Source organism: Aethina tumida, chromosome 4, assembly GCF_024364675.1.
Source record: "Aethina tumida isolate Nest 87 chromosome 4, icAetTumi1.1, whole genome shotgun sequence".
Classification (NCBI taxonomy): domain Eukaryota; kingdom Metazoa; phylum Arthropoda; class Insecta; order Coleoptera; family Nitidulidae; genus Aethina; species Aethina tumida.
This window is the reverse complement of record NC_065438.1, coordinates 13,458,196-13,486,024: the sequence shown is the minus strand read 5'-3', so window position 1 is coordinate 13,486,024 and position 27,829 is coordinate 13,458,196. Positions and strand designations below refer to the sequence as shown.

General features: G+C 30.3%; 1 protein-coding gene across 1 annotated transcript; it reads left to right on the top strand.

Annotated features, from left to right (window-relative positions):
• Positions 1-27,660, top strand: LOC109596013 (GTPase-activating protein). The gene is made up of 11 exons (XM_020011465.2): positions 1-281; positions 499-619; positions 677-1,297; positions 13,597-13,786; positions 16,625-16,770; positions 24,084-24,501; positions 24,561-24,796; positions 25,042-25,148; positions 25,689-25,932; positions 25,992-26,276; positions 26,335-27,660. The coding sequence occupies exons 1-11, from the start codon at positions 227-229 to the stop codon at positions 26,435-26,437; spliced, it is 2,526 nt and encodes an 841-aa protein (XP_019867024.1). The 5' UTR covers positions 1-226; the 3' UTR covers positions 26,438-27,660.
• The last annotated feature ends 169 nt before the right edge of the window (positions 27,661-27,829 follow it).

The following is a 27,829-nucleotide window of genomic DNA, read 5'->3' as shown; positions in this document are numbered from 1 at the left end:
TAATGCCGTCCACACGTGCGTTATCAGTCCGCCAGTCGTCGTCGATGGAAGAAAATGCGTCCCGTGAAAAGTCCGCTGTCGCAACAGAAATCCACGCCGAGAGTCTATTGAAACACAGCGTGTCTCTCTCTCAATGCGTGAGCTTCGGTTAGGTTCGACTCTGAACCAGTCGTACGCCGAGTAAGCGGATGTCAGTTCATTCATTTTTTAGAGTAGTGAAATAAACATGGCGGACGATTCAGTCGTTCCCAGGTTGGAGGAACGTTTAAAAATCAAAATCGGTGAGTTACAACCCCAATTAATACGTTATGGTGTGCATTTCCACCTCGTGAACGGTCACACAATCGTTTTACGCTGTTTTGGGCACGGCAACGTGCAGTTTTAAGTGATTGTTTTCGTTTTGCGATCGACTATCTATGCAGGTGGTGTTTTAATTTCACTTCCAGCCGTGATTTTAGGCAGTGCGGCCCAATTCGCTTAATCAACGTGTGTTTTTAGGGGAAGCAAAAAACTTACAGCCGAGAACGGCCAGCTCGTCACAGCCCAGAGATGTGTATTGTACCTTATCCCTTGACCAGGAGGAAATATTCAGGACAGGCACACAAAACCAGACCTTAAGGTAAGTTAATCACAGACACATTCACCACAACACAGCTAACCTAATTTGCGATTTCAGCCCGTTTTTCGGCGAGGAGTTCCAGTTCGAGGTGCCCAGGAACTTCAGATATGTGTCAATATACGTGTATGACAGGGACAGGCACCTGAAGCAAGACCGGGTGCTGGGCAAGGTGGCAATAAAGCGCGAGGACCTCGCCAGGTACAACAACAACAAGGACTACTGGTTTCCCATAAAGGCAGTGGATGCAGACTCGGAGGTGCAGGGCAAAGCCAAAGTGGAGATCATGTTTGATCCAATCTACAGCAAGACCAATCCCACCTATGCAATCAACCGTAGACTCACCGTCAAAGTGGCTGAGTGTCTGGACTTAACATTAAACAACGGGGCTTGCGATCCCTACGCTCAAGTACGTGTCACCTACACAAATGGCAAATGCATCACGAAAAGGACCAAGGTCAGAAAAAAGACCACGAAACCTGAGTTCGATGAAGTGTTTGTGTTTTACAACACCGAGGAGAAGGATTCTATGTCGGTGTGCGGTAGTGATAGCGAAATCTGTGAACTGAACGTGTCTATATGGCATGACACCCCCGGCATGAGTGACAATGTGTTCCTGGGTGAAATCAAAGTGCAATTACAGGGTAACCAACAGCAGAATGCAGCTCATCGGAGTGCATGGTGAGTTTTTCCATTGTGATTTGGTTTTTTTAATTTGTTTATCTGTATTTGATTTTTTTTTTATTAAATGACCTTGATAATAATAGTAAGTGTGTGGTGTACATTGTTTTTGGTAATAATGGTATTATCAGGTATTGTGACTGCATTTTAAAATATTAAAAAAAAATCATTAAACATGTTAATTTAGTAGAATAACATAATTTTATTAACAAAACCAACAGTTTCATCTTGTTTATATATTTTTTGACGTTCTTTAAATACACATAATTAGATGTTTAAATTAAAAAGGGAAAAATTGTGACTCATTAAGCTGATAAATTTAAAATATATTATCTGATAAAATTTTTATAAATATTATCGGATTAATTAAATGTTTTTTAAATTTTTTCTCAATAATCTGTTATTTTTTCAATTCATGTATGAATGATATATATTTTTTTTATTTAAATATGAATGTAAAATTGTATGGTTTATTTTAATTAATAAATTTATATTAATGATAAATGAAAAAAAAAATTATTTGAATTAAAAAATTATTTCATTTCCATAAATTTTAAAATTTAATATGATTTTAATTATTTACAGTGTGGTATATTTGAAGACGGGACACCCTCATAAAATTTATATTTTTTGTCTAATTTTATCAATTTTTTTTTTCAATTGTAAAGCATGAAAAATGTCACGTTTTTTTTGGCCCGAAACTAAAACATACTGGATAATTTTTTAGGTATGAAAATGAGCCACACAGTATATATTTAATAATCTTATATTAGTTAATTAAATATATTCACTTTTGTTGAAAATTATGAAAGAAATCAAATATACAAATAATTATATAATTGTCTCCGATAAATTTGACTCAATTTGTATTATTATTAAAAAGTATTATACGGTGGTGAAAAAAAGTAAAGAAAATTTATTTAGTACAAATCTTTCTTGATGTTTTTCCTAATTTGTTGCAAATCTAATTTATTGCAATATCGGTTCATTATCAAAATAATCATTATATTCACAGGTTTTTATCTTTTTTTTAAATAGAAAATCAATTTGGTCTGGAAAGAAGTATCGAATATTTTATTAATATTCTTAAAAAATTAACAATAACTCAAATATTTCAATATTTTGTGAGGTAAACTTTGGCTTTTTATAATTGAATTTTAACAATAATGGAAAACTGATATGAAAAATCCCAGGGCATAAAAATCCAATTTTAAAAAATATTCCATACTTTTTTCCACCACTGTACACACTCACTTTTTATGTACAATGATTATATAAAGAATAAAACTCTTTTAATTAAACATTATTAGTATATTTTTAATAATAAAGTACCTACAAAAATAAATCTGTAATTTAAATTTAACAATTTTTTAGTGGAAAACAAATATGAAAAATCTCATGGGATAAAAATTCAATTTTTAAAAATGTTTCACACTTTTTTCCACCACTATGTACTTATTTTTTATGTACATGGATTATATGGAAAATAAAACTCTTTTAATTAAACATTATTAGTATATTTTTAATAATAAAGTACAAATATGAAACATCCTAGGGGATAAAAATCCAATTTTTAAAAATATTCCACACTTTTTTCTACCATTATACATACTTATTTTTTAATAGTTTTCATCATTCATAGTTAGTTACGAAATTTTGTTACCATATAATCAATTAATCCCACAAATCATTCATAGCAATAAAAAACTGTAGATTTTTTGGGCAATTAATTACCTTGTTTATTATTTAATGTCGTCTGAAATACTGAGTCGGCTTTTAAATTAATTAAAAATATTAATAGAAGCAGGAGGGGTACTTCTGACACAAATTCAGATTTATAAACATCCAAGACAAACCCATCGAACAGAAATGAAACAACTTGAACAGGTCGAAACAAGTTATGTCCTCGATTTACGGCATAAGTTCCGAGAATGCACAATCACGAGGTACTGAAATATGCATAAAGATTGTCCGGACGCATCCCGTGCATCCGAAATTCGATTCGTCTCAATTAAAATTCACACTTGTCGCCCAAACCGAAGTGATCAACAATCAGAATTGTCTCACCTCATCGGAATATCGTTTCGTTGGGCGGACGAACCCCGCACGAGGGATTGGTCATACGCAAAAATGTTAGTTAGCTCTCATTAATAATTCATCTTACGACGACAAAGACGCTGCTGCGGTGTGCTGCACGTAACCCACATGCCCGAGACAAAGGACCCACGGGCCCCGCGGAAAGAAAACCGAAGAGAGCGGGCGTGACGGGGGGGAAATATCAACAATGACACTGGATTGTTTTAAAAGGCATTGTTCATTGTGTTAATGGCTGCTTTGGCGGATTGTTTTTGTTGCACGCCAAAAGGGTAATAATCTCCCACGAGTTTCGAAAATTCGATGTGAAAAAATGCTCGGTGCACTACTGATAAGTTGGACGTGGTGCCGGAGTACCGGTGCCGCACCCACGTTTGGAAATTATTAAGTGAATTGGGTAAAACTTGAGCTGAAAAAGTCCAGATCATTTCCTCTGTCGACTTTCGAATCTCTGTACTTTGGCAAATCGTTGTTACACCGTTGCGCCTATTGTTGTGGACGCCCACACGGGTAATTAGGGCCCCACGCCTCTAATTTGCGTTTGCGAAATGCAAAACTAGGAATAATTGTGTGTTTGTATCATGTTACTTTCGTATAATAAGATTTGATAACGAGATAAACTGGTACGTCATTAATTTGTAGTTGAAATGTTTGAGTATTTAGGCTTGTGACTTAGTCATTCAACGTTTAATTATCTAATCCGTCTACATATTCCAATTAACTTCAATATTTTTTAACACATCAACACCAGGAAACCCCAAAATTTATCAGACGATAAAAAACTTTATATTTATAACACAATAGTTAAGTACCAAAATTTTGGCCAGTTTTAATCCGATTTTAAAGCACAAACCCCCGTGGGATCCGCTTCCCTTGACTTTTGACCGTGGAACGTGAACGCAACGTTCAAAAATCAGGGGCGGTTAATTGAAATCTTGTTTTTTGTGGGCCGTTGGTCTTGCACAAGGGACGTACATCCTGTGCGTTCGGTTTGAATGCCTTCACTTGGCTTATGGGCGAAGGCAGTCGGTTCGGATATGCGTAATTACAAAAGATTTCCTACTCGGGCACCTTTCCTGTTCGCAAGGGGCATGGGATAGTTTTCGTGAAGCCCCATACGGAACGCCCACCCCGTTTCACGTGTTGCGGTGGGAAGCGTTGGTTGACGGTGTGCCGGTTGTATGGGTTGCGAAAAACAACACGAGATTCGAGGTCGTATTTCTTCGGATTATGAATATGGATTGGATGAGATAAATCTCGTTAATAATATTACAATATTTTTTTGACGTTGGTTTTAACTTAAATATATAAAAAATTAAATTATACCACAGTTTTATTCATAATCGAAAAAAAAACCTTAATTTGGATATAATGAGATTGTTTCCAAATGAATAGTTATATGTATTTTTAATATCGTGGATATGGATCAATGACACTAAATAACTTCGACGTCATGGATTAAACTATAGAAACTTGTTTCCGTTTGTTCAAGATGGATAACTTTTAATTGGTCAGGTGTGAAGGAAATTGCATAAAAATGTAAAAAATGTGAATCAATTACACTAGTTTAAATTTTTTTAAAAATTGGTCTTAATTTAAAAGTTCTCATTTGAATAATTTCTTACGGTTAATTTATCAGTTCATTTCTGATTAATAAATATATAAATTATGGATTCGTCCGTTACTTTAAAGAATTTTATTTTTGTTTTTTTTTTACTAGAGGTCTAATCTATTACAAATAAAATAAATTGGTGACTATCAATGTTGGTCATGTATTTATTTAATTTACAACAATTTTTATATAATATTTTATATATTTTGTTTATTTACTTCTGATTGAAGTCTGATCTATTAAAATTGGTTTAAAAATTTAAAAGGTAGTTAAATTTCCTATTTTTTTAATTTACAATATTTCTTAAATTAAATGATTATTTTATACTTGATAATAATAATAACTATGTCGATATTTTTTTAAAAATTTCACATTCATTTGAATACAATTACTTTAAAGAAATATTTTTTTGTTTCCTTACTTTAGATTGAATCAATCAATATTGGTCAAAAAATGTAGAAGGTAATTAAATATTTTTTTATTTTACAATATTTTTGAATTAAATTATCAATTGATTCTCATTTTCAGAAAATTTGAAAATTAACTTATTAAAAATTTTGGTTTAAAAATGTAAAACGATATTAAATTTTTTAAAATTAATTAAGTATGTCGACATTTTTTATACAATTTCTCAGAAAATTTGAATATTGACCATTTATTACTTTAAAAAAATATTTCTTCTGTCTACTTGATATTGAATTCTGCTCTATTACAAATAAAATGAATTGGTGTCTATAAAAATTGGTCTAAAACTGTAGAAAGTAATTAAATTATCATTTAATTGATTAAGTATGTCGAAATTTTTTTATAAAATTTATCAGAAAATTTGAATATTAACTATTTATTACTTTAAAAAAATATTTCTTCTGTTTTTACTTGATATTGAAGTCTGCTCTGTTACAAATAAAATGAATTGGTGTCTATAAAAATTGATCTAAAAATGTAGAAAGTAATTAAATTCTCTATTGTTTAATTTATAAAATTTCGTAAATTAAATTATCATTTAACTTTTTTTAAAGAAATTCATAGATAAAATAAATTATCAATTTATACTTCATTAATAAATGTCGTTATTTAAAAAAAAATGCTCACAAAATTTAAATACAACTGTCTATTACTAAAATAAACTGGTGTCTATCAAAATTGATCTAAAAATGTAGAAGATAAATAAATTCCCTATTTTTTAATTTACAATATTTCTTAAATTAAATTATCAGTTGTCGACATTTTTTTAAAATTTTTACAGTAATTTTGAATACAACACTTAATTCAGGTTTCTTACCCGGATATTAAGGCCTGTTCTGTTACTAATAAAATAAATTGATGTTTATCAAAATTGGTTTAAAAATGTAGAAATAACATAAACATTTAATCAAAAGTACTCCAAAACGTTGAAGTTGATTAAAACATTTTTTAAAAATGTTTGAAACAGATTATCTGGAAACCTTTTCAACTTTTTAAATATTTGTCTGTTTTATTTATTTATTTATTATTTACAATTTCCATGTGTCTTGTGCATTTTATATGCCATCATTAAATATTAGTCAGCCCATCATTAGTAAATATAATATTGCATTGATACTTTTATTGCTATAAACTTGATATTCATCAGCATTTAAGTTGAAATACATATTAATAATCTGAATCATTTTTAAACAGAACTCTGGTGGTAACTAAAATAAAAACGGGAATTTTTAGAATTGCACGTAAAAATAACAATGAATTTTTAAGAAAAATCAGATATTTTTATATTGTGCTTCATACCGGACTATTTAAAAACTGAGCCTCAGACGTTACAGTAAGTAAAACAATAATGTAGAAGAGTAAATTACATCAAATAGACAACTTCCTCCAGTACACAGTGTCTTCTTTATTACAACATATTAGACATATGAGGTATTTAATTGTGTGTCAGGAAGTGGTTTAACGCAGCGGTTATGCAGTTACACCACTTATCATCTGAACATTCCTTTCCGGATTTATTTAATCGATAAAAGTTTTTTTCGCCCGTTCGATTAATATTTCAATAACGAAATCGACGCATAGTTCTGCAATTTAACAAGTACGTGTTTTGTGCTACGTCATCTCCGATTCAAGTGTCGACTTAATTAACGATTTGGACGATTCATTTGTAAGCTCAGCGTATTTCCATTCAAAAATGATGTCAGAGCGTGCCATTGATGTGTCGGTGTTTTTTTAATATATACACATTCGTCTGCGTTTGTTTCACCTTGCTATTTGCTGGGGTTTTTGATTGACGAATCCCAATTTCGATGTGTTCGTGAAATAATATCGATTTGCATTATTCATAATTAGACGGCGATAAAACTTGTTGATCTAAGCTATAAATAGAATGCGCTATAACAAAAGTGCATTCGTGAAAAAGTGAAGGAACACGGACGAGATCTCGCACCGACACCTACAGTTCATGAAACACTTCTGCATCCGTGGCGCTGGAGAAATTCTTGACAACGACCTTTTCATACAATTGTGGCGATACGAAATTGCGGTCACGGTTCAAAAGGTTGGATTCCCAACAATGATCCAATTGTATTCGTATTTCTAGTTCTCTTCGATTGCCATCGCCCTGGACTGTAGACGGATCTGACTCTGAATCGCCGTCGAATGTTGCACTTCACCACGTCCATCTGTGTTTTAACTATGCTTTAAATTACTTTTTTTTTCAACGATTATCATGGACAATATTTTGCCAAAGTTTTACAGGCAAATTCATTCAAATCTGTGGTCTTGGAACCTAATAAATGATAAATTTGGCCTCCTCTTCAGAATTGAAGGACTGTTTATTATGTAAAACATTGTTTAATGACAAAAATTAGTCATACGATTAAATATCAATTTATTCTCGATTAATTATTATGATATTTTTTATATAAGTTCTCAGAAAATTTGAATATTAAATATTTATTACTTTAGCAAAATATTTCTTCTATCTTTACTTGACATTGAAGTCTGTTTTATTACAAATTAAATAAATTGCTGTCTATAAAAATTCGTCTAAAATGTACGTCCCTATATTTTTAATTTATGATATTTCTTAAATTAAATTATCATTTGATTAATTAAGTATGTCGTCATTTTTTTATAAAATTTCTCAGAAAATTTGAATATTAACTATTTATCACTTTAAAAAAATATTTCTAATGTCTTTACTTGACATTGAAGTCTGCTCTATTACAAATAAAACAAATTGGTGTCTATAAAAATTGATCTAAAAATGTAGAAAGTAATTAAATTCTCTATTTTTTTAAACTATAGTATTTCGTAAATTAAATTATCATTTGATTGATTAAGTATGTCGATATTTTTTTATAAAATTTCTCAGAAAATTTAAATATTAACTATATATTACTTTAAAAAAATATTTCTTATGTCTTTACTTGACATTGGTGTCTATGAAAATTGGTCTAAAAATGTAGAAAGTGATTAAATTCTCTATTTTTTTTTTTAATTTGTAATATTTCTTAAATTAAATTATTTTACTTTTTTTTCTAAAAAAAAAAAATTATAGAAAATTCACTATTTTTTAATTTATAATATTTCTTAAATTAAATTATCAATTTATTCTCGATTAATAAGTATATATATTTTTTATATAATATATCAGAAAATTTGATTATCAGCTATATATTACTTTAAAAAAATATTTCTTATGTCTTTATTTAATATTGAAGTCCGATTTATTAAATAAAATAAATTGGTGTCTAAAAATATAGAAAGTAATTAAATTCCCTATTTTTTAATGTATAATATTTCATAAATTAAATTAATTTTATACTTCATTAATAAATGTCGATATTTTTTAAAAAATGCTCAGAAAATTTGAATACAACTGTATTAATTTAAAGAAATATTTTCTATTTATTTGCTTAAGATTGAAGTCTAATCTATTTCAAATGAAATAAATTGGAATCAAAATTGATCTAAAAATGTAGAAGGTAATTAAAATCCTTATTTTTTTAATTTACTGATTAATTAATTGATTATTTTATGTTAGATTAATAATTATGTTGTTATTTTTAAAAAAAATTCACATTGTTGAACACAACACTCAATTACTAAGTTTTACAAGCAAGTTCATTCAAATCTGTGGTCTTGGAACTGAAAAAAAATATCAATTTTACCGTCTCTTCAGAATTGACTAACTGTTTATTATGTAAAACATTGTATAATGACAAAAATTAGTAATTGTTACACAATTAAATATCTGGACTAGATAGGTAGAACTTTATTTAATATTCTCAAGCTTTGTTTGAATCTCCCAAATTAGAGTTAGAAGGAGCGTAAGAAAATATTTCAACAATAGTAACAAATATTATTTTAACAGTCCACTTTAAATCTTTAAATAAAAAAGTTATGACTAAATTATTTAACATTTTAAAAAGTTACTATATTAATGATCTCCACTATATACAATTGTAAAGTACAATACAAAAATTTACCCAAAGAAATCATAAACCAAAAACGTAAATCACCTTTTCCAGTACCTAATATATAAGGTATTGTTCGACCCTCCAAAACATCTCATTTAACAGATAAACGAGCCCAGCATCTGCCCTTGTGATTTCTTAACGTCAGCCAACCGGACTAACAATGGCCGACTTGAGGCGAAAACACGAGATCAGGCAGCTGCAAAAAAAAAACGACGTCGTGTTTCGTGTGTCCGCATTATCTTCTGTTTACATAGACGCGTGTCGGTTTACTTGATCCGGCGTAAAAACGATACCGGAAGTCGATCCCGTATCATAATGGTGTTATTGGTGTCGGCTGATTTTACCGGGAAACGAGGATGCGGTCTTTTGCTGAATTGTGAGAACTTATTGTCTCTGTTGTTTGTGTTTAATTTTCGTTCTGCAAATGTAACGAGTTACTGGATACATTTTTTTTTTTTGCTGGCTGACAATATATTTAGACTGCTCCTTGAATCTTGGTGCGTTGATTGAGGTTTTGAAAATGCATATCATCTTTCATCTGGCGTTAAATGAGTCAGATAGTCGAACAAGTGGAATATTTCGTTGGCCCGGGCATGTTTTCCACGAAAGCGTTTGATCTAATATCACTTGCGGGAAAAGTTTTACACAGAAGAATTTTTAAAAATAAAGACGTCACTTGACGCACAAACTACATATAAATAGTGTTGGTGATGAAAATCAGGACAAGCATATCATAAACAATTATGAGTATTATAACGATAACATTGAAACCATTCGATTTTAGAGGGCATTATTTTATGATGACCTTCAAAGAATACAAACATACTCTAAAATCTTGAATTATTATTAACATTTTTAAGAGTTATTGGAATTGTATCTTCACATCTTAAAAATTAGTTTTTTAAAAGATTGAATATGTCTCAGAAGCTTTAATGTTTTATGTCCACAGTGTCTTTTAAAGAAGTACTTTAAGAATAAATTATCCAGTAAACAAATAATAAATATACCTATATGGTATTAAGTAATAAACTTAAAATATTTTTTCAGCTTGAGCTAATTAAATTATCTCTTCAATTTTAATGTTCAATGTAGTTTACCTTTGAAAGAAGTGACTTGGTGGAATTGAAATATTTTTTTATAAATCTAAAAATGTTGCAAAAGCTTTAAAAATATATAAAATTATTTTGAGGTAATTAAGTTTTCAGCAATTGTGTTTTCAATTTTCACAATACACAAAATTATTTTGTCATAATTTAGTTTCCAGTAATTGTATATTGAATTTTAATTGAGACTTGTTTATAATTTACATTTGAAAGTAGTTTAAGAATTATTTATCTAATGGAATTTTCTTTTATAACCTTAAATTATTATTTCAACAATCTAAAGCTGTTCAAAAAGCTTAAAAATTTCAGATAATTAAGTTTCCAAGTTTAATTTTAACTAAGACTTATTTATAATTTGTCTTTCAAAGAAGTAATTTAAGAATAAATTGTGAGCTAGAACAGGTCAACCTTTACTTGAGATAATTATATTTCCAGGAATCGTATCTTCAATTTTAACTGAGTACTTGTAGCCTGTTTTTCAATGAATTACTTTAAAAATAAGTTATGTACTGTAATTTTGTCTTAAAAACAAATTGTATTTTTAAAACTTTAAAATATCTCAAAAGCTTTAAGATTAAGTAATAACAATCATCAATCAATTTTTTTTGAGATCATTGTTTCCAGAAATTTTAAATGAGATTTATTTGAAGTATATCTTCAACGAATTACTTTAAAAATAAGTTGTGTACTGAATATTTTTTAAATAAATTTTATTATTTTAAGTGACCTAAAATATAGTTTTAAGATTAAACAGGTTGTTGAGATAAATGTTTCCATGAATTGTATCTTCAATTTTAACTCAGAATTATGTGTAGTGTCTTTCGAATAACTATTTTAAAATTCCCATATCTTTTAGAAGAAATCTAAAAATGTTCCAAAAGCTTTAAAAATATATAAATTATTCAGCAATTGTGTGTTTATTTTTAACTGAGATTTAATTACTTGAATTATTTTTTCATCAACCTAAAAATGTTCCAAAAGCTTTGAAAATATATAAAAGTATTTCCAAATAAGTTTTCATAATTGTATCTTCAATTTTAACTAAAACATATTTATAGTTTATCTTTGAAAGAAGTACTTCAAGAATTATTTGTCTTATTATTATTTCAACAATCTAAAACTCCTCAAAAAGCTTTAAAAAATTGAGATAATTAAGTTTTCAAGTTTAATTTTAACTAAGACTTGTTTATAATTTGTGTTTCAAAGAAGTACTTTAAGAATAAATTGTGAACAGGCCAAAATTTACTTGAGTTAATTATATTTCCAGGAATCGTATCTTCAATTTTAACTGACTACTTTGTTGCCTGTCTTTCAACGAATTACTTTAAAAATAAATTGTGTATTGGGAATTTTTCTTAAAAACAAACTATGTTTTCTAACCGACTTAAAATATCTCAAAAGCTTTATGATTTAGAACAGGTCAAAATTTGTTTGAGATAATTGTTTTCAATTTTAACTGATATTTATTTGTAGTACGACTTTCAACGAATTACTTTAAGTATAAGTGTACTGCATTTTTTTAAACAATTCATATTATTTTAACAGACTTAAAATATCTCAAAAGTTTTAAAATAAAACTGGTTCTTGAGATAATTGTTTTCAGGAATTGTATTTTCAATTTTAACTCAGATTTATTTCGAGTAACTACTTTAAAAATAAATTATCTTCCTCACTTTTCTTCAAAAAACTAATTTTTAACCATTAAAATTGTTTCAAAACATTAAAGGGGAATTGTCTTTTGTATTATTAAAATATTTTAAGAATAAACTGTAATGTTTTCAAAGCTAATTCAGTCTATTTTCATGAGTAACATTTTCCAACATTCTTTCAATAAATAAACCCATCGGAATCCGAACATTAGTTGGAATTAAAGAGGCCATAAAACCGATGCCTTCGATTCAAATTAATGTCACAAAACCAACTAAAATCCATCTCATGAATAATACATCGGCCTCCCGTAATTGAAAGCACCAAGATCATCAGCACAAATTCGCGTGGCCATAAAAACAAAAGCGAATTAATATTTATTTACTACAAAAAGAGTAAATAAGGCTTCATTCATGATAAAAGCGGGTTGATGTCACCGATACGAAATATACGTGGGCCCGATAATTACGTTCTCTCCTCGTTCACACACATACACGTCGGATGAGCAATATTTGTAGTGGCCTTCGTCGTTTGGCAGTGGCACTAGAAAAAATAAAATACGCCCGATTAAAAACGTAACGTGAGAAAGCGGCCATAGTTTTTTGGTACATTCCTTTCGGCGTGACATGTTTAATTTCTGGCTATAAATAGTCCGGGGCCCCGTTTAAATATTGGAAAACGCCGAACGTTTATCTAAGAACCAATTCGATGATTAAGCCGGGACGATTTGAAGCGAATGCAGCACGTTTGTGTGACGTTACCGGATACCCGGCTATTTTCAACAACGGCGACTTGTCTCCCCGACAGTTAATGAATTTATAATACAAGTCCACCATTAAATTGTTGCTAATTGTATCTGCGAGGTCAATTGGTGTCAAATGCGGGGCTGGTGTTAAAGGTGCTCAGCCACACGATTAAAACGAAACTAAAACTGCGACAATAACTTTCACAATTCACAAGATGCACTCATCACTTATTGGCTCCGAACAAAAATCGAACAGATAACCGCTGACCACATTTGTTTTATTAGTGTCATTGCAACGGCGTAAATATAACCGATAAATTTATTACGGCTAATTTTTCTTGTCAGCACAGGAAGCGGGTTATCGGTTTTATCAGCTAAAAAGGTGCCGATACAGCACAAAGTGTCTTCTATATTTTGCCGTTTATAATACATGAATTAAAAAATATTGGTCCGGTTGTTTGCTAATGAAGAACAAACGGGAGCGTGAGAGTAGCGCCAATAAACAGTATCGTGTGTCACATGCATGTTAATAAACTTATTAAATGATACCATTACACAATTATTATTTGTTTTTTTTATCGCACGGATGGTGCCACTTGATGTCCGTTCATAAGGAGCACATTTCTATTCAATAATTTTTGTTGCAGGTATTTGTTGCAGCCGAGGTCGGGCAAAAATCGGCCGACGACGCACTCAACTCCCCGCGGCACCAGGTTGTCGTGCGACAACTCCCTGGGGTCGTTGAGGCTGCAGATCCAGTACACGGAGGACCGGGTGTTCCCCGCCAACGTGTACAACAAACTCAAGAACCTGCTGCTCGAGAGCATTCACATACAGGTAACACTGAACCCATTTAACGAATCCCTTAAGTGCCCGTTTTAGCACCACAAATATTTAGCTCTGTTAATGATTTCGCACTTGATTAAGAGCGGGTCCGAGTGGGGCGATGTCGAAACGGGGATAATAATAATAAAAAATTAAGCTAAACATTGTCGAAACATCGTCTATTTTTATGGTGCCAGATGTTGACGGTTGCCCGGCTAGGTTTACATGAAATGAACCTTCTTAACCCGTTCCCGATTTATCACGCTCCACTCTAATCAAGTGTGGACGTATCACGTCTGAAAAAGAAATTAATCATCACCGGCTAGAGCGGAGGAGATTCGACTTTTTGTTGTTGTAGGACTGAATTTTGGCTGTGGGACGTTTTATAAATCGGGCTAAAAAGAAATAGGCGACATGACTGGTACAGTTTATTGCACCCACTTTGTTCCGGCAAAGTTGTGTTCTGTAGGAAACGTTCATTTTGCTTCGGCGTACAATGTTAATGTTTAAAAGATGATGTAGTTCTTGTACTTATTTTAAATCCATACTATTACGCCACATAATTATTTTACTACATCCTTTTGGTCGCGTTCTCATCGTTCAAACTATGCATTTAATGTCACAACCCGGTGATAGATTATTAAACTTTCCGGTAATTTAAGCAATAATAATATTAAATCAATATTTTTTGAGTTGAAATTATCTGTTAAAAGATTTAATAGATTAAAAATGTCTCAAAATCTTTAAGCTTTAAGAACATGCCAATTTTTTTTGGCTTCATTATGTTTCAGGAATTATATCTTCAATTTTAAACTAAATTTTATTTTAATGTCTTGTCTGTCTGAAATTATCTCTTAAGAGTTTTTTAATATATTAAAAATGTCTCAAAATCTTTAAGCTTTAAGAACATGCCAAATTTTTTTGACTTCATTAAGTTTCACGAATTATAACTTTAATTTTAACATAAGTTTTATTCTAATGTCTTTCAAAAAACTACTCTAAGAATGAATTCTTTATTGAAATTATCTCTTAAAAGTTTTTTAATAGATTAAAAATGTCTCAATCTTTAAACTTTAACAACATGCCAAATTTTTTGACTTCATTATGTTTCAAGAATTATATTTTCAATTTTAACTTAAGTTTTATTTTAATATCTTTCAAAAAACTACTCTAAGAATGAATTCTTCATTGAAATTGTCTCTTGAAAGTTTTTTTATAGATTAAAAATGTCTCAAAATCTTTAAGATTTAAGAACATGCCAAATTTTTTTGACTTCATTATGTTTCAGGAATTATATCTTCAATTTTAACTTGTTTTATTTCAATGTCTTTCAAAAAAACTACTCTAAGAATGTATTCTTAATTGAAATTATTTCTTAAAAGTTTTTTAATAGATTAAAAGTGTCTCAAAATCTTTAAAAATTTTCTACTGGAACCTAAATTAATTTTTTATGAACTAGAAAATATCTCCAAAGTTTTAAGCTTTAAGAGCATACCAATTTTTTTTATTCAATTATGTTTTCAGGAATTGTACATTCAATTTTAATTGAATCTTTACTTTAATGTGTCTTTCAAAGAACTACTCTAAGTATAAATTCCTCATTAAAGTTTTTTTAAATTGAGTTTTTTTGACAGGCTACAAATATCTCAATCTTTAAGAACATACATTTTTTTTTTTAATTTTATTATCTTTTTAGGAATTGTATCCCCAATTTTATTTGAATCTTTATTTTTCTGCGTTTTTCAAATAACTATTTTGAGAATAAACTCTTCAGTGATATTTAAGAACTTAAATTAAGTTTATTAACAGACTATAAATGTCTCAAAATCTTGAAGCTTTAAGAATATGCCAAATTTGTTTTGACTTAATTATTTTCAGGAATTGTACCTTCAATTTTTATTGAATCTGTCTTTCAAAGAACTACTTTAAGAATAAAGTTTCGACTAGAATTTCCTTTTAAAAATATGAGTTAATTATATTTAACAAATTAAAATGTATTAAAAGCTTTAATCACAGATCAAATATCTCTTGAGCTAATTGTTTCTAGGAATTGTATCACCACTTTTAACACAGACTTATTTATAGTGTATCTTTCAAAGAATTATAAGAATAAATTTCGTACTAGAATTTTTTTCTTTTTTGCCATTGTAAATTTGATTATGGAAGTAACGGGGCTAAACAAAAATAGACAACTTGTATTTCTGGTATAGTTTATTGCACTCACTTTGTTCCGGCAAAATTGTAGTCTATAGGAAATGTTCATTTTACCTCAACAACGTAAAATGTTAATGCTTAAAAGATGTATTTCTGGTACTTATTTTAAATTCATACAGTTATGCTAAATTATTATTTTTATTAGCTTCTTTTGGACCATCACCTCTCATCTCACTTTTCATGTCACAACCTTTATACTGGTTTACAAATTTCAACGTCAAACAACTACAAAAAATAACATGAATTACTGCTGTACAATATTCAAATTTCATGCAATTTTCAACTTATATATCTTTTTCTTTTTATAACATTTTTGTTTTTTATCCGATATTAATATGTCAGAGTTCAAAAAGTAATTGGATAATGTGATGAATAAAAATGAAATAAAATTGCTTGAAATTTGAAGAAAAAAAAATTGAATATGATTCCTTAATCTTCGAGCTCATCACCGGGAGTAATTAGCCCAGAATCCGGGAAACACTCACCAAAGCGACAAAATAAACCGGTCAACATTGAATTAACAGGAAAGTGTAATAGAGGTGTATGGTATCTGGTTTTTTGATGGGGTTTTGTTATCGAACAATGAGAAAAACGTATTGTAAAACGCGTCCCATTTAATATGCACGTTTGTTTCAGCCCATAACCGCAACATCCGTTTACATCTTGGGCGAAATAATTAATAAAATGGACATAGCGCAGCCTTTGGTCAGGATTTTCTTGCATCATCAGGAAATCGTACCCATAATCAGGGAGCTGGCGAACGCAGAAATAGCCACGTTGACGTAAGCAAAAGATTTATTGAGACTACGAATTCAAATCTTCGCGTGTTCCCCCTAACCTTTATGCGGAAACAATTATTTGCCGCGATGGTTTTTGCACGGTTGCATCATTAGTGACTAACTGGCAAGATGCAATCGATCCTGTTGCGATTTCACAACAAAACCTACGCTCGGGCAAAATAATCGTTCCACGGTTACACATTCATTAGCCCGTAATCGACCATTACTGAATGACAGGTTTTTATTGCCGTAATTAATTAGATTGTAACAGTAATGATGAATCAGTCGGTGTTTTGATATAGGATGTGCCCAACTGGCAACTTGTGTGTTATTCGTTTTGGTCTTTATTTTGGCTTGGGCTTGATTTAATCTCGGGAATTAATTGACTCGAACTGATCAGTTATTAGATGCATTTTCACCGTTACTAACTGATTAACTTTATTAATCCGAGGATTTCACAAAAATGTCCATAAAATCGAAAAAAACTGTTACATGGCATAACTGAATCGTCGCCCACTCTGGAATTTTATGAATGGACACCTATCGCGTGTCGGGCAAGTCGGTTGCTAGGTGATTTAATGTCACATGATATCGTAACAGCAATGGGCCTCGAACAATGCGAGTTGTCCACCAAATTCGACGGTTACACAATTCAGTTTTAGCCCACGCTGATCTTTATATTTTTTAGTTTACCGTTTACGATTGTGTGGCACAAAATGCTGAATAGGTGTTGTAAAATCATATTGTTTGGCGTTCATGATGCTCCAGTGACGAGTACCTGGTGCCCAAAGTGACCATTTCTCAGAAACAACTAATTGAATAAGTTTCAAAAATGTCTATTATAGAAAGAGTTTTCTATGGATGTTGTAACATATGGTGTGGCACACGTACGCCAATACTAATTGAAATGATAATATTTTATTAAAGAGGAATAATTGAAAATTAAAAATATTTTCCTCATTTGGGCTCCTATTTATTAATAATATAGTTTTATATATTTATTCGTTAACTAGTTTTTGGAATATGAACGACGAACCATCTATAAAAATAAAGTATAAAAAAATTGGACTTTCTTTTATTATCAATATAATTTTATATATTGTTATATACATTTAAGCCATATATAAAAATAAAGTATAAAAAACCAAAGAAATTGATGAAAGTTGCATCATAATATCTGTTTTCATATCGAAGATGTAATCAAAAATTTGAAAATTAAGTACTAAACACTGATCTACAGATGTCAAAACATATAGTATGAGACACATATGTCTGAACTAACTGAAGTGACAATAATTTTACTAAACAGAGAATTGAAAAATCAAAATATTTTCAACATTTGGACTCCTTTTTATTAATAATATAATTTTATATATTTATTACATCCCTAATTTGTGAGGTATGTCCGACGAAATCCAATATTTTGGCCACTCTGTACATTTAAACCATATGTAAAAATAAAATATAAAAAATCAAAGAAATTGGTGAAAGTTGCATTATAATATCTGTTTTCATGTTGAAGATGTAATCAAAAATTTGAAAATTAAGTACTAAACACTGATCTACAGATGTCAAAACATATAGTATGAGACACATATGTCTGAACTAACTGAAGTGACAATAATTCTACTAAACAGAGAGTTGAAAAATCAAAATATTTTCAACATTTGGACTCCTTTTTATTAATAATATAATTTTATATATTTGATAGATTCCTAATTTGTGAGAGATGTCCGATGAAATCCAATATTTTGGACACTCTGTACATTTAAACCATATGTAAAAATAAAATATAAAAAATCAAAGAAATTGGTGAAAGTTGCATTATAATATCTGTTTTCATGTTGAAGATGTAATCAAAAATTTGAAAATTATGTACTAAACACTGATCTACAGATGTCAAAACATATAGTATGAGACACATATGTCTGAACTAACTGAAGTGACAATAATTTTACTAAACAGAGAATTGAAAAATCAAAATATTTTCAACATTTGGACTCCTTTTTATTAATAATATAATTTTATATATTTATTACATCCCTAATTTGTGAGGTATGTCCGACGAAATCTAATATTTTGGCCACTCGGTACATTTAAACCATATGTAAAAATAAAATATAAAAAACCAAAGAAATTGGTGAAAGTTGCATTATAATATCTGTTTTCATGTTGAAGATGTCATCAAAAATTTGAAAATTATGTACTAAAAACTGATCTACAGATGTCAAAACATATAGTATGAGACACATATGTCTGAACTAACTGAAGTGACAATAATTCTACTAAACAGAGAATTGAAAAATCAAAATATTTTCAACATTTGGACTCCTTTTTATTAATAATATGATTTTATATATTTGATAGATTCCTAATTTGTGAGAGATGTCCGATGAAATCCAATATTTTGGACACTCGGTATATTTAAACCATATGTAAAAATAAATTATAAAAAATCAAAGAAATTGGTGAACGTTACATCATAATGTCTGTTTTCATGTTGAAGACGTAATCAAAAATTTGAAAATTATGTACTAAACACTGATCTACAGATGTCAAAACATATAGTATGGCAACATTTATGCCTAAAAGAACTCAAATGACAATAATTCTACTATATTGAAAGTATTAGAAATTTAAAATATATTCCATGATTTTTCAAGGCCGCTTTTATAAATAGTATTGTTTATGTATCTATTCGATTACTAGTTTCTAAGATACGCCATAATTGAAAATCGAATTTTCTATCACTTTCCCAGTTATGCACGAGATCGGCGTCGTGCCGAAAGAGGCGCCGACCCGTGTAATACAATTAAATAAATTCCACATCCAGCCAAGCATAAAACAGCTATTTTTTAGAAAAGCTTTATTATTCAGCCGATAATTGCGCATTGTTTCATTTTGCCATTAATTAACCCACTTCCCAACGACATACGGGGGTGGCGCAAATTGCACTTTCACATTCTGCCGCGGCGGTTCTATTTTAGATTATACGCAATTTTAAATGGAGAGCAATTTTCCGTTTCGTCACGGATAATTTATGGGTGCTGGGAAAATTATCGAACACATAAAGTACCGTTCGTTGCCTGGTTGCCCGTGTTTTGTGGGAACGAATTGAACTAAATTTATTGTTAAATTTCCGAGAATCGCTTATCTGCTCTAACCCACTAAGAATTAGAAACGCATAAATAATTACATCAATTACGTTTCGTGCTGATCGAACCGAGTGTTTCGCATTAAATCGAAGAGAGGCGGTTCCATAAAAGTGACAGAAAACAACACACAAATTTTTATTTAGCCACGAACCTCTTCGGAAGCGAAAAATATTTCGACGCCGATTAATTGCGTGAACGAGAAAGTGTTTATTGACACACGTTGTACGTGTGCATAAACACACGCACGGCCGTGTTGTGTCTCAGTGATAACGAAAATTCGTCGAAACGCGCCTCCCCCATTCGGAACGCAGCGCGGACCTTTCGGAATTGATGAATGGGAATCGGCGACGGATCCGCCGCCCACGCGCCGCTCTCTGGACCCCGCTTTTGCGGGCCGCCCACGCGTCCGCGGCCGTTTCGCGGCCTGAATAATTCACCACGGTGTGTTTTCGTGCGCCCACCCCAATCGATAGTTTCGTGCGGCCGACGGCGGCACGCACCGCCGCCGTTACTGTTTCACTGGGTCAGATGTGAATCTCTTGCTGTGTTACGTGAACTAGTCAATTACGTAGAGAAAGCACAATATGTTTGTTAATTTTGACAAGAAAATAAATTTGAATTAACAGGAAATTTTAAAAATTTGATTTTAAGATCAAAAAACATCAATTTTATAAAAAAAGTCAGTTAATTTTTGTCACGTTTCGGAAAAAATTAAGTGGCAAAAATAATTATAATTAAAAAGAGACATATTTCTAAATTTAATGAAAAAAACTTTGTTAAGTTTTGAAAATTACTTAGAAAACAAAAGAAATTTTTCAAAATTTATCTATTTTAAAGCAAACATCGTTAAAAGGTAACAAACGTATAAAATTTAACAAAAAAATTAATAATTTTGTTTATTATTGGGACATAAAACCTTCAAAATAATAAACTGTCCAGAATTCCAAGTTCAAAATATTTAAACACCAACAAATTTTATAAAAAAATTAAATAATTTTTTACAAGATTTAGAGAAAGATGTTAAAAATTATTACAAAAGTTAATATTACATACACAATTAAGATTTTATCTACAATTTACAAAATAATAATAATAATAATAAATTTTTCTATTCTATTTTTGTCAAGTTTCTGAGGAAGATACAAAAAATTATTATAAAACTTAATCTTATAAAATGTGAAAATATTGAAAAGTAAATAATAATTAAGATTACAATTTCATTTTTCCAAAACTATGAATATTTTACAGCAAAGATTCCAAACATAATGACAATCTCTTAGTTTCTGTGAATTACTTAGACAAAATTGTTCAAAATAAGAATATTTTCAAAATTGGTCTATTTTAATACAAAAATATAAAAGTTTTAAAATAAATCTGCTAATTTTTATCAAGTTTCGAAAGAAAAATTTTTTTATAAAAATGTAAGATTTGCTCAAAAATTTACAACAAAAAAAAACATAAATTCCAAAAATTATAAATTTTAAGGCAAATTGTCTAAAACTTTCTAAATTTAACACAAATATTCTGTTAATATTTATAAATTGTTTTTTAAATTAATGAAATTTTCAAAATTTTAAGACAGATATCCATAAAAAACTACAAAAGATTGTAGTACAATAAAATAAACAATAAAAAACATAAATTGTTCAAAATATGAATATTTTTAAAATTTGTCTATTTTAATAAAAAAATCTTTCAAATATAAAATTTTTTTAAAATAAATCTGCTAATTTTTGTCAAGTTCCGAAAGAAAATCAATTTTTTTATATAAAAATGTAAGATTTGTTTAAAAAGTTAAAACATAAAAACAAAAATCTCAAAAACTATAAATATTAAGGCAAATTGTCTAAAACGTTCTAAATTTAACAAAAATATTATGTTAAATTTTATAAATTGTTTTTTAAATTAATGAAATTTTCAAAATATTAAGGCATATATCCGTAAAAAACTACAAAAGATTGTAGTACAATAAAATAAACAATAAAAAACATAAATTGTTCAAAATAAAAATATTTTTAAAATTTGTCTATTTTAATACAAATATCCTTAAAAAATCAAAAATTTTGTTTATAATAAGATTTTTTAGAAAATTTCCGTTCACATAAAACAATTTAAGATTGTAGTACATAAAAAATAAATTATTAAGATTTTATTCCATAATTTAAAATAAAAAATAAAAAAAAATTAAAAACTATAAATTTTAATATAAATATACAAAAAAAGTTCCAAATTTAATGAAAAAATCAATCAATTTTTATAAATTATTAAGACAAAACCTCAAAATGAGAAATTTTCCAAAATTTTAAGATCAAAATATATAAAAAGCACCAAATTTTATGAAAAAATCAGCTAATTTTTTATAGATACAGAGAAAAATTAATTTGTTCTAAACTTTACAACAAAAAAATTTGAAAATTTTTCAAAATTTTTCAATTCTAAGATAAAAATCGTCAAAAATCAAGTTTATAAAAAAAATCAGCTAATTTTTGTCAAGTTTTAGAAGATAATCAAAAAACTTAAGATTGTAGAATGGGAGGGAATATATTAAAATAAATAAGAAATTAATTTTTTTTCTTAAATTTACAATAAAAAACAAATAATTTTTCCAAAATTATGAATTTAAAGCAAAAAAAACCACAAAGGTCCCTAATTGAATGAAAATATTCTCGTAATTTTTGTAAATTACTTAGACATGATTATTCAAAATTTGTTTATTTTAATACAAAAATCCTCTAAAAACAACAACAACAAAAAATTTACAACAAAAAAACTACAAATTTTAAGGCAGAGTTTAAAAAAATTAATGAAAATCTACTAAAAGTAATAAATAAAATATGCTCCAAAATGTATGAAAGAAATTTAAGTAAAAAATCTTAAGGAATCAGGTAATTTTTGTTAAAATTTTAAGAAAATTCAAAAATGCAAAATTATTATTAAAAAATCATAAAGTAAACAAATAAAGAATAAAATTATATAATTAATTATTCAGTGATATCTTCATATTTGCGTATCTCCGATTATTATCTCCGAAATATTAACCAAATTAATTAAAATGTGGTAAGGAAAAAAATAATGAAAATTATTGCAAAAATGGTAAAACTTATTGAATGTCGAAATTTCTATAATAAATTATTATGTAAATGGGACAAATTTATTAGTTTATTGCCAAAATGTAAAATGTGTGTTTATGATAATATTAAAGTGACTGTTGTTCAATTGTCGACAAAATAAGCAAACTTTCAAACACCAAACCAAATTTGGAAAACGCTAATCGATGTAACCGCGGAGAAGGGGCTTTACAATAGCTCCTAGCCCGAATGCGTCATCCCCAATTAAGGGACCATTCCAACAATTAGACACACGCTGATTAATATGCGTCGGATGCGCCGAAAAAATTCCTTGACGCCTCGTTTTTCGTACGGCAGACGTATTCGACATTTGTCACGAACCGTCCTGCTGAACATTCAAATATTCCTTTGAAGACAAAGCCACACGTAAACGTATATATCATATTCCGGCCGTATTATGCCGCTTTTATTGTCCCGCCACACTCGCTCTGTTAAAACGTTCAGTGCCGCCTTTTTTTTATCTTCTGCATTGTTAATTACAATGCGGCGACCGGACACACTTTATGGGTAAAACAGAAGCTGCATGTAATCGCACAGAAAATAATAATAAAAGGTGCGTTACATGATTCACTGCTGGGCCGGTGACAAAGCGGGGAGAAAGACGGCGGTTTAGAAAGTGGATGTCCAAGAGAAGGAAAGACGTGAGTCAGCCATCGACTCGGTAATTGTATGGTGGTGATATGGGATGTTTCTGCTGTCTATTAATTGCAGCAAAGATCTGGTCATTCTCCTCGAAGCGGACGGTTGTAATTACGATAATTGATTGGTAGTACCGAACACTGCATAGATTAATATTCAGGTTTTGCCATTTTTTAAACGAAAACAGTAATTAGAAACGATCAGCAGTTAGGTTCAGAAATTATTATGTTTATATATGAAACGTTGTGCAAGCCAGTCTTACCTTGAATAATGTGTATTTACATTGAATCAGTGTGTTGGATTTTATTTAACAAAGGAAATGCGTGTTACTTAACAAGTTATTATCCGTACTATACTTTTCTTCCATTGTTATTAAACCCGATGTTTCATGCAGGGATCCGACAACGATATTCAGGGGTAACACCCTGGTGTCCAAGATGATGGACGAAGCGATGCGACTGATCGGACTCCAGTACCTGCACAAAACGCTGAGACCGACGTTGGAGCTCATCTTCAACGAGAAAAAATCATGCGAAATCGATCCGACCCGGGTCTCCGACCAGAACATCAGGACCAACATGGAGAATCTCAAGGGCTACATCCAGAAGATCTTCGACGCGATCACCACGAGTGCCGTGCACTGTCCGGCGTTGATGTGTCAGATTTTTCACAACCTGAAGGAGTGCGCCCTGATGTACTTTCCTGATGATCGGGGGGTGAGGTACTCGGTAATATCGGGCTTCATTTTCCTCAGGTTTTTCGCACCGGCCATACTAGGGCCCAAACTGTTTGATCTCACCACCCAACCAATTGTAAGTTGACAGTTGTGATGAGTTAATAAGGGGTTGTCTTGAACGTTTTGTTATTTCAGGATTCGCAGACGAATAGGACGTTAACGTTGATTTCGAAGACGATTCAGTCGCTTGGTAACTTGGTCAGTTGTCGTTCGATGCAGCAGGTCTGCAAGGAAGGCTATATGGAGCTGATATACAAGGAGTTCGGCACCGAGAAGCACCACACGGCCATGAGGCAATTTTTGGAAATCATATCAGCCAACTCTTCCAATCCCCAAACGATCGACGACACTCCAGTTACACTCAAAGAAGGGTAAGGCTTTGATATTGCTAATTAATCATTATGATGGTGCTTATTAGTTTAATCTCCAATCTGTCTTCAAAGAATAAAATTTATCTTTGATCTTATTGAAAATTCTCTCTTGTTTTCTTTCACGCTGCTTAGAGAGATTACAAGGTATGTTTAGGACTATATTTCTGTAAGAATTTATTACCTGTATTTAAAATAAATGCTATAAATGAATTAATGAAATAATAGAAAAACTAATCAATTTGCAGACTAATGATCAAACGTGCCCAAGGCAGAAAAAGGTTTGGACGTAAAAACTTCAAGCAACGGTACTTTAAACTCACCACGCACGATTTGAGCTACTCTAAAAGTAGAGGTATGTAGATATCAATTTAATTCATCATTTCAATCACATTGATAATTATAAATAAACATGTAATTAATCTTGTCATTGTAATTTATTTGTAATCAATAAAGATTATTTGGTTTATTTATAAATGAAATAAGTAATATCTAATTTATTTGCTCAATTGATAAATTAATTAATAAAGTTTACCTATATTTTTCGAATTATAGACAAACAACATAGAAGATCGTATAAAAGCTTAGATTTAATAATATTTCCGAAAATCTTCTGTAGATGGTTATCTCCCACAGGTAAAACTAAAACTTTCGCTTTAAGTTTGATTTTGAACATGTGTTTTTTGTCTGCTTTTGATGAGTGTCCCATTTTGTGAGATTTTGATCAACGATTGATGATCTCAGATTGATCTCATCTAATATGATTAGATGTGAACTTTATAAATACGCATTCCGATCTAGAATAGGCTGATAAAAATAAATAAAATTAAATGTGGCTACTTCAGTTGTCGTTTTATTTTATTTTCCGCGTAATAACACATTTGTCATCTTTTAGGACGAGACGCGCTGTGCCAGATTCCGCTGAACGACATTTTGGCCGTGGAACGTCTGACCGAGACCTCGTTCAAAATGAAGAACATGTTCCAGATTGTGCAGCCGGAACGGGCCCTCTACGTGCAGGCGACTAACTGTGTCGAGGAGAAGGAGTGGGTGGACCTGTTGAACAAAATTTGCCAGACGAACGCCAACCGTTTGAAAAAGTATCATCCTTGCGCATTCATCAACAGCCAATGGATGTGGTAAGTGGCACATTCCGGACCGACACAAGTGCGGCATTGATTGAACGTTTCAATTTCAGTTGTAAGTCCCCGAACGAACTGGCGCCGGGATGCAGGGAGGTGTCGCGAACGGATGGCAACTACCACATGACCCTGGATCCGGAACGCGATCTGCAACGCATCCATTCGCTCATCTACGCGCACCTCGAGAGATTCGAGAAGGCGATACAGTTGCTGCGCGACAAGCCGACCCAGGAGCCGATCATGAAGGTGCTGGAGCAGCTGAGGGAGGTCGCCTATCAGATTGAGCAGCAGCACCGGTCGTACAAACGCAAGCAGGACAGGAACACCAAATACGGCAGCCTGTATGTCGTCAATCAATTATTTCTGATAGTTCTCTATAATGAGTATTATTTTTTGTAGGGCTGCACCAATTGGTGATGACAACTACCTCCTGGCATCCCGCATGAATCTCGACTCGTCGAAGCTGCGGAAATGCATAACGAACGATTCCAACGGGCCTTAGCGCTGTGCTCTTCACTAATTCCATTTGTTTGGAAGACACAATTTATTTGATATATAAATTATATATTGTACTATTACTTTAGAATTCACGATTCTCATTTGAAAGACTGCTAAACTAATGATTACGGTAAGATGAACACCAGTGTAATTAACGCTGACCTATGATGATTATTCCATCCCGGTCTCAAGCCCAATTTACAAGAAATTGAATGTTTAAGTGTTATATAGTTTGAAAGATTTTAAATATTTTTATTAGGTTAAGTTTTACATAACTAGACAATCATTGTATGCTGTAAAAAATGCTTGTAAATTTACATGAAAGCCTACAATATTAATTAATTTTCTGGTATAAATTATACATTGATATCAATGTAAGGAAACATTTTGAATTTGCATGCATTTTTTTAAATGTAAAATTTACAATATTATCTTACAAATTTGTTTGTATGTAGTACAAATGTGTCTTAGATGTGGAGATTTGAAGGATAAAAGTGGTACCAAGTAATTGTATACATTTAAATCGTATTATTGCTGCTATGTATATTTTTAAGAGATTATTACACAGTTGCTTAGTTCCACTTTATTTTTTACATCTTCAGGAGCATCCCATTAAAAATAAAACAAGTCTGCAGGGTTGTAATTTTAAGCAATAATTGAAAGTGACATTTAGCTGTTGTATAAAAACTATTGTTTCTTCAGTTTTAAAATGTGTTAGTGTTATAGATTTATTATTTTTGTTAATACGCATGTTTTAGACTAATATCATATTGTATAGTGTATATATTTTACTCAAAAATGGCCATTGATTTTAAAGACGGGCATTTGTCTTAACATTTTGTTTGTATTACATATTTATTTGCAGTTTTTTGTAATCCTAAACCATATAATTTTTTTATTTTTATACTTATTCGTAAGTAATTTCTGGCTATTACAGATTTGAATCTTATAACAAACTAAATCCCATTGTATTGTATGTTACTATTTTATCTGAACGAAGCTTTCAGAAAAATATTTTGCTTTAACTTGTTACTTGGTTATTATATCGTTTGTGTATATTTTGTAAATTGTACTGAGTTTTAGTTATTTTCGCATTTAATGCATTTTTATACTTGTTCCATATAACTTATTAAACTTGTAAATTATTTAAAACTTCGTATGTTGTTTTTAAACTAGATTCACTTGTAAATTTTTTACTCATTTTAAATAAATTATTAGGAAATTTTATTATTAGTGTTTTATTGTTACCCTTCCTAAGAATTGCTATAGACGTAAATAACAACAGTGGAGACCATAATTATCCATAATCTAATTTAATTCATTTCCCATGGACAAATTTATAGGAACTCTATGAATTTAAGTCATTTATTTAACAACAGTTTTTTACGTATAATTA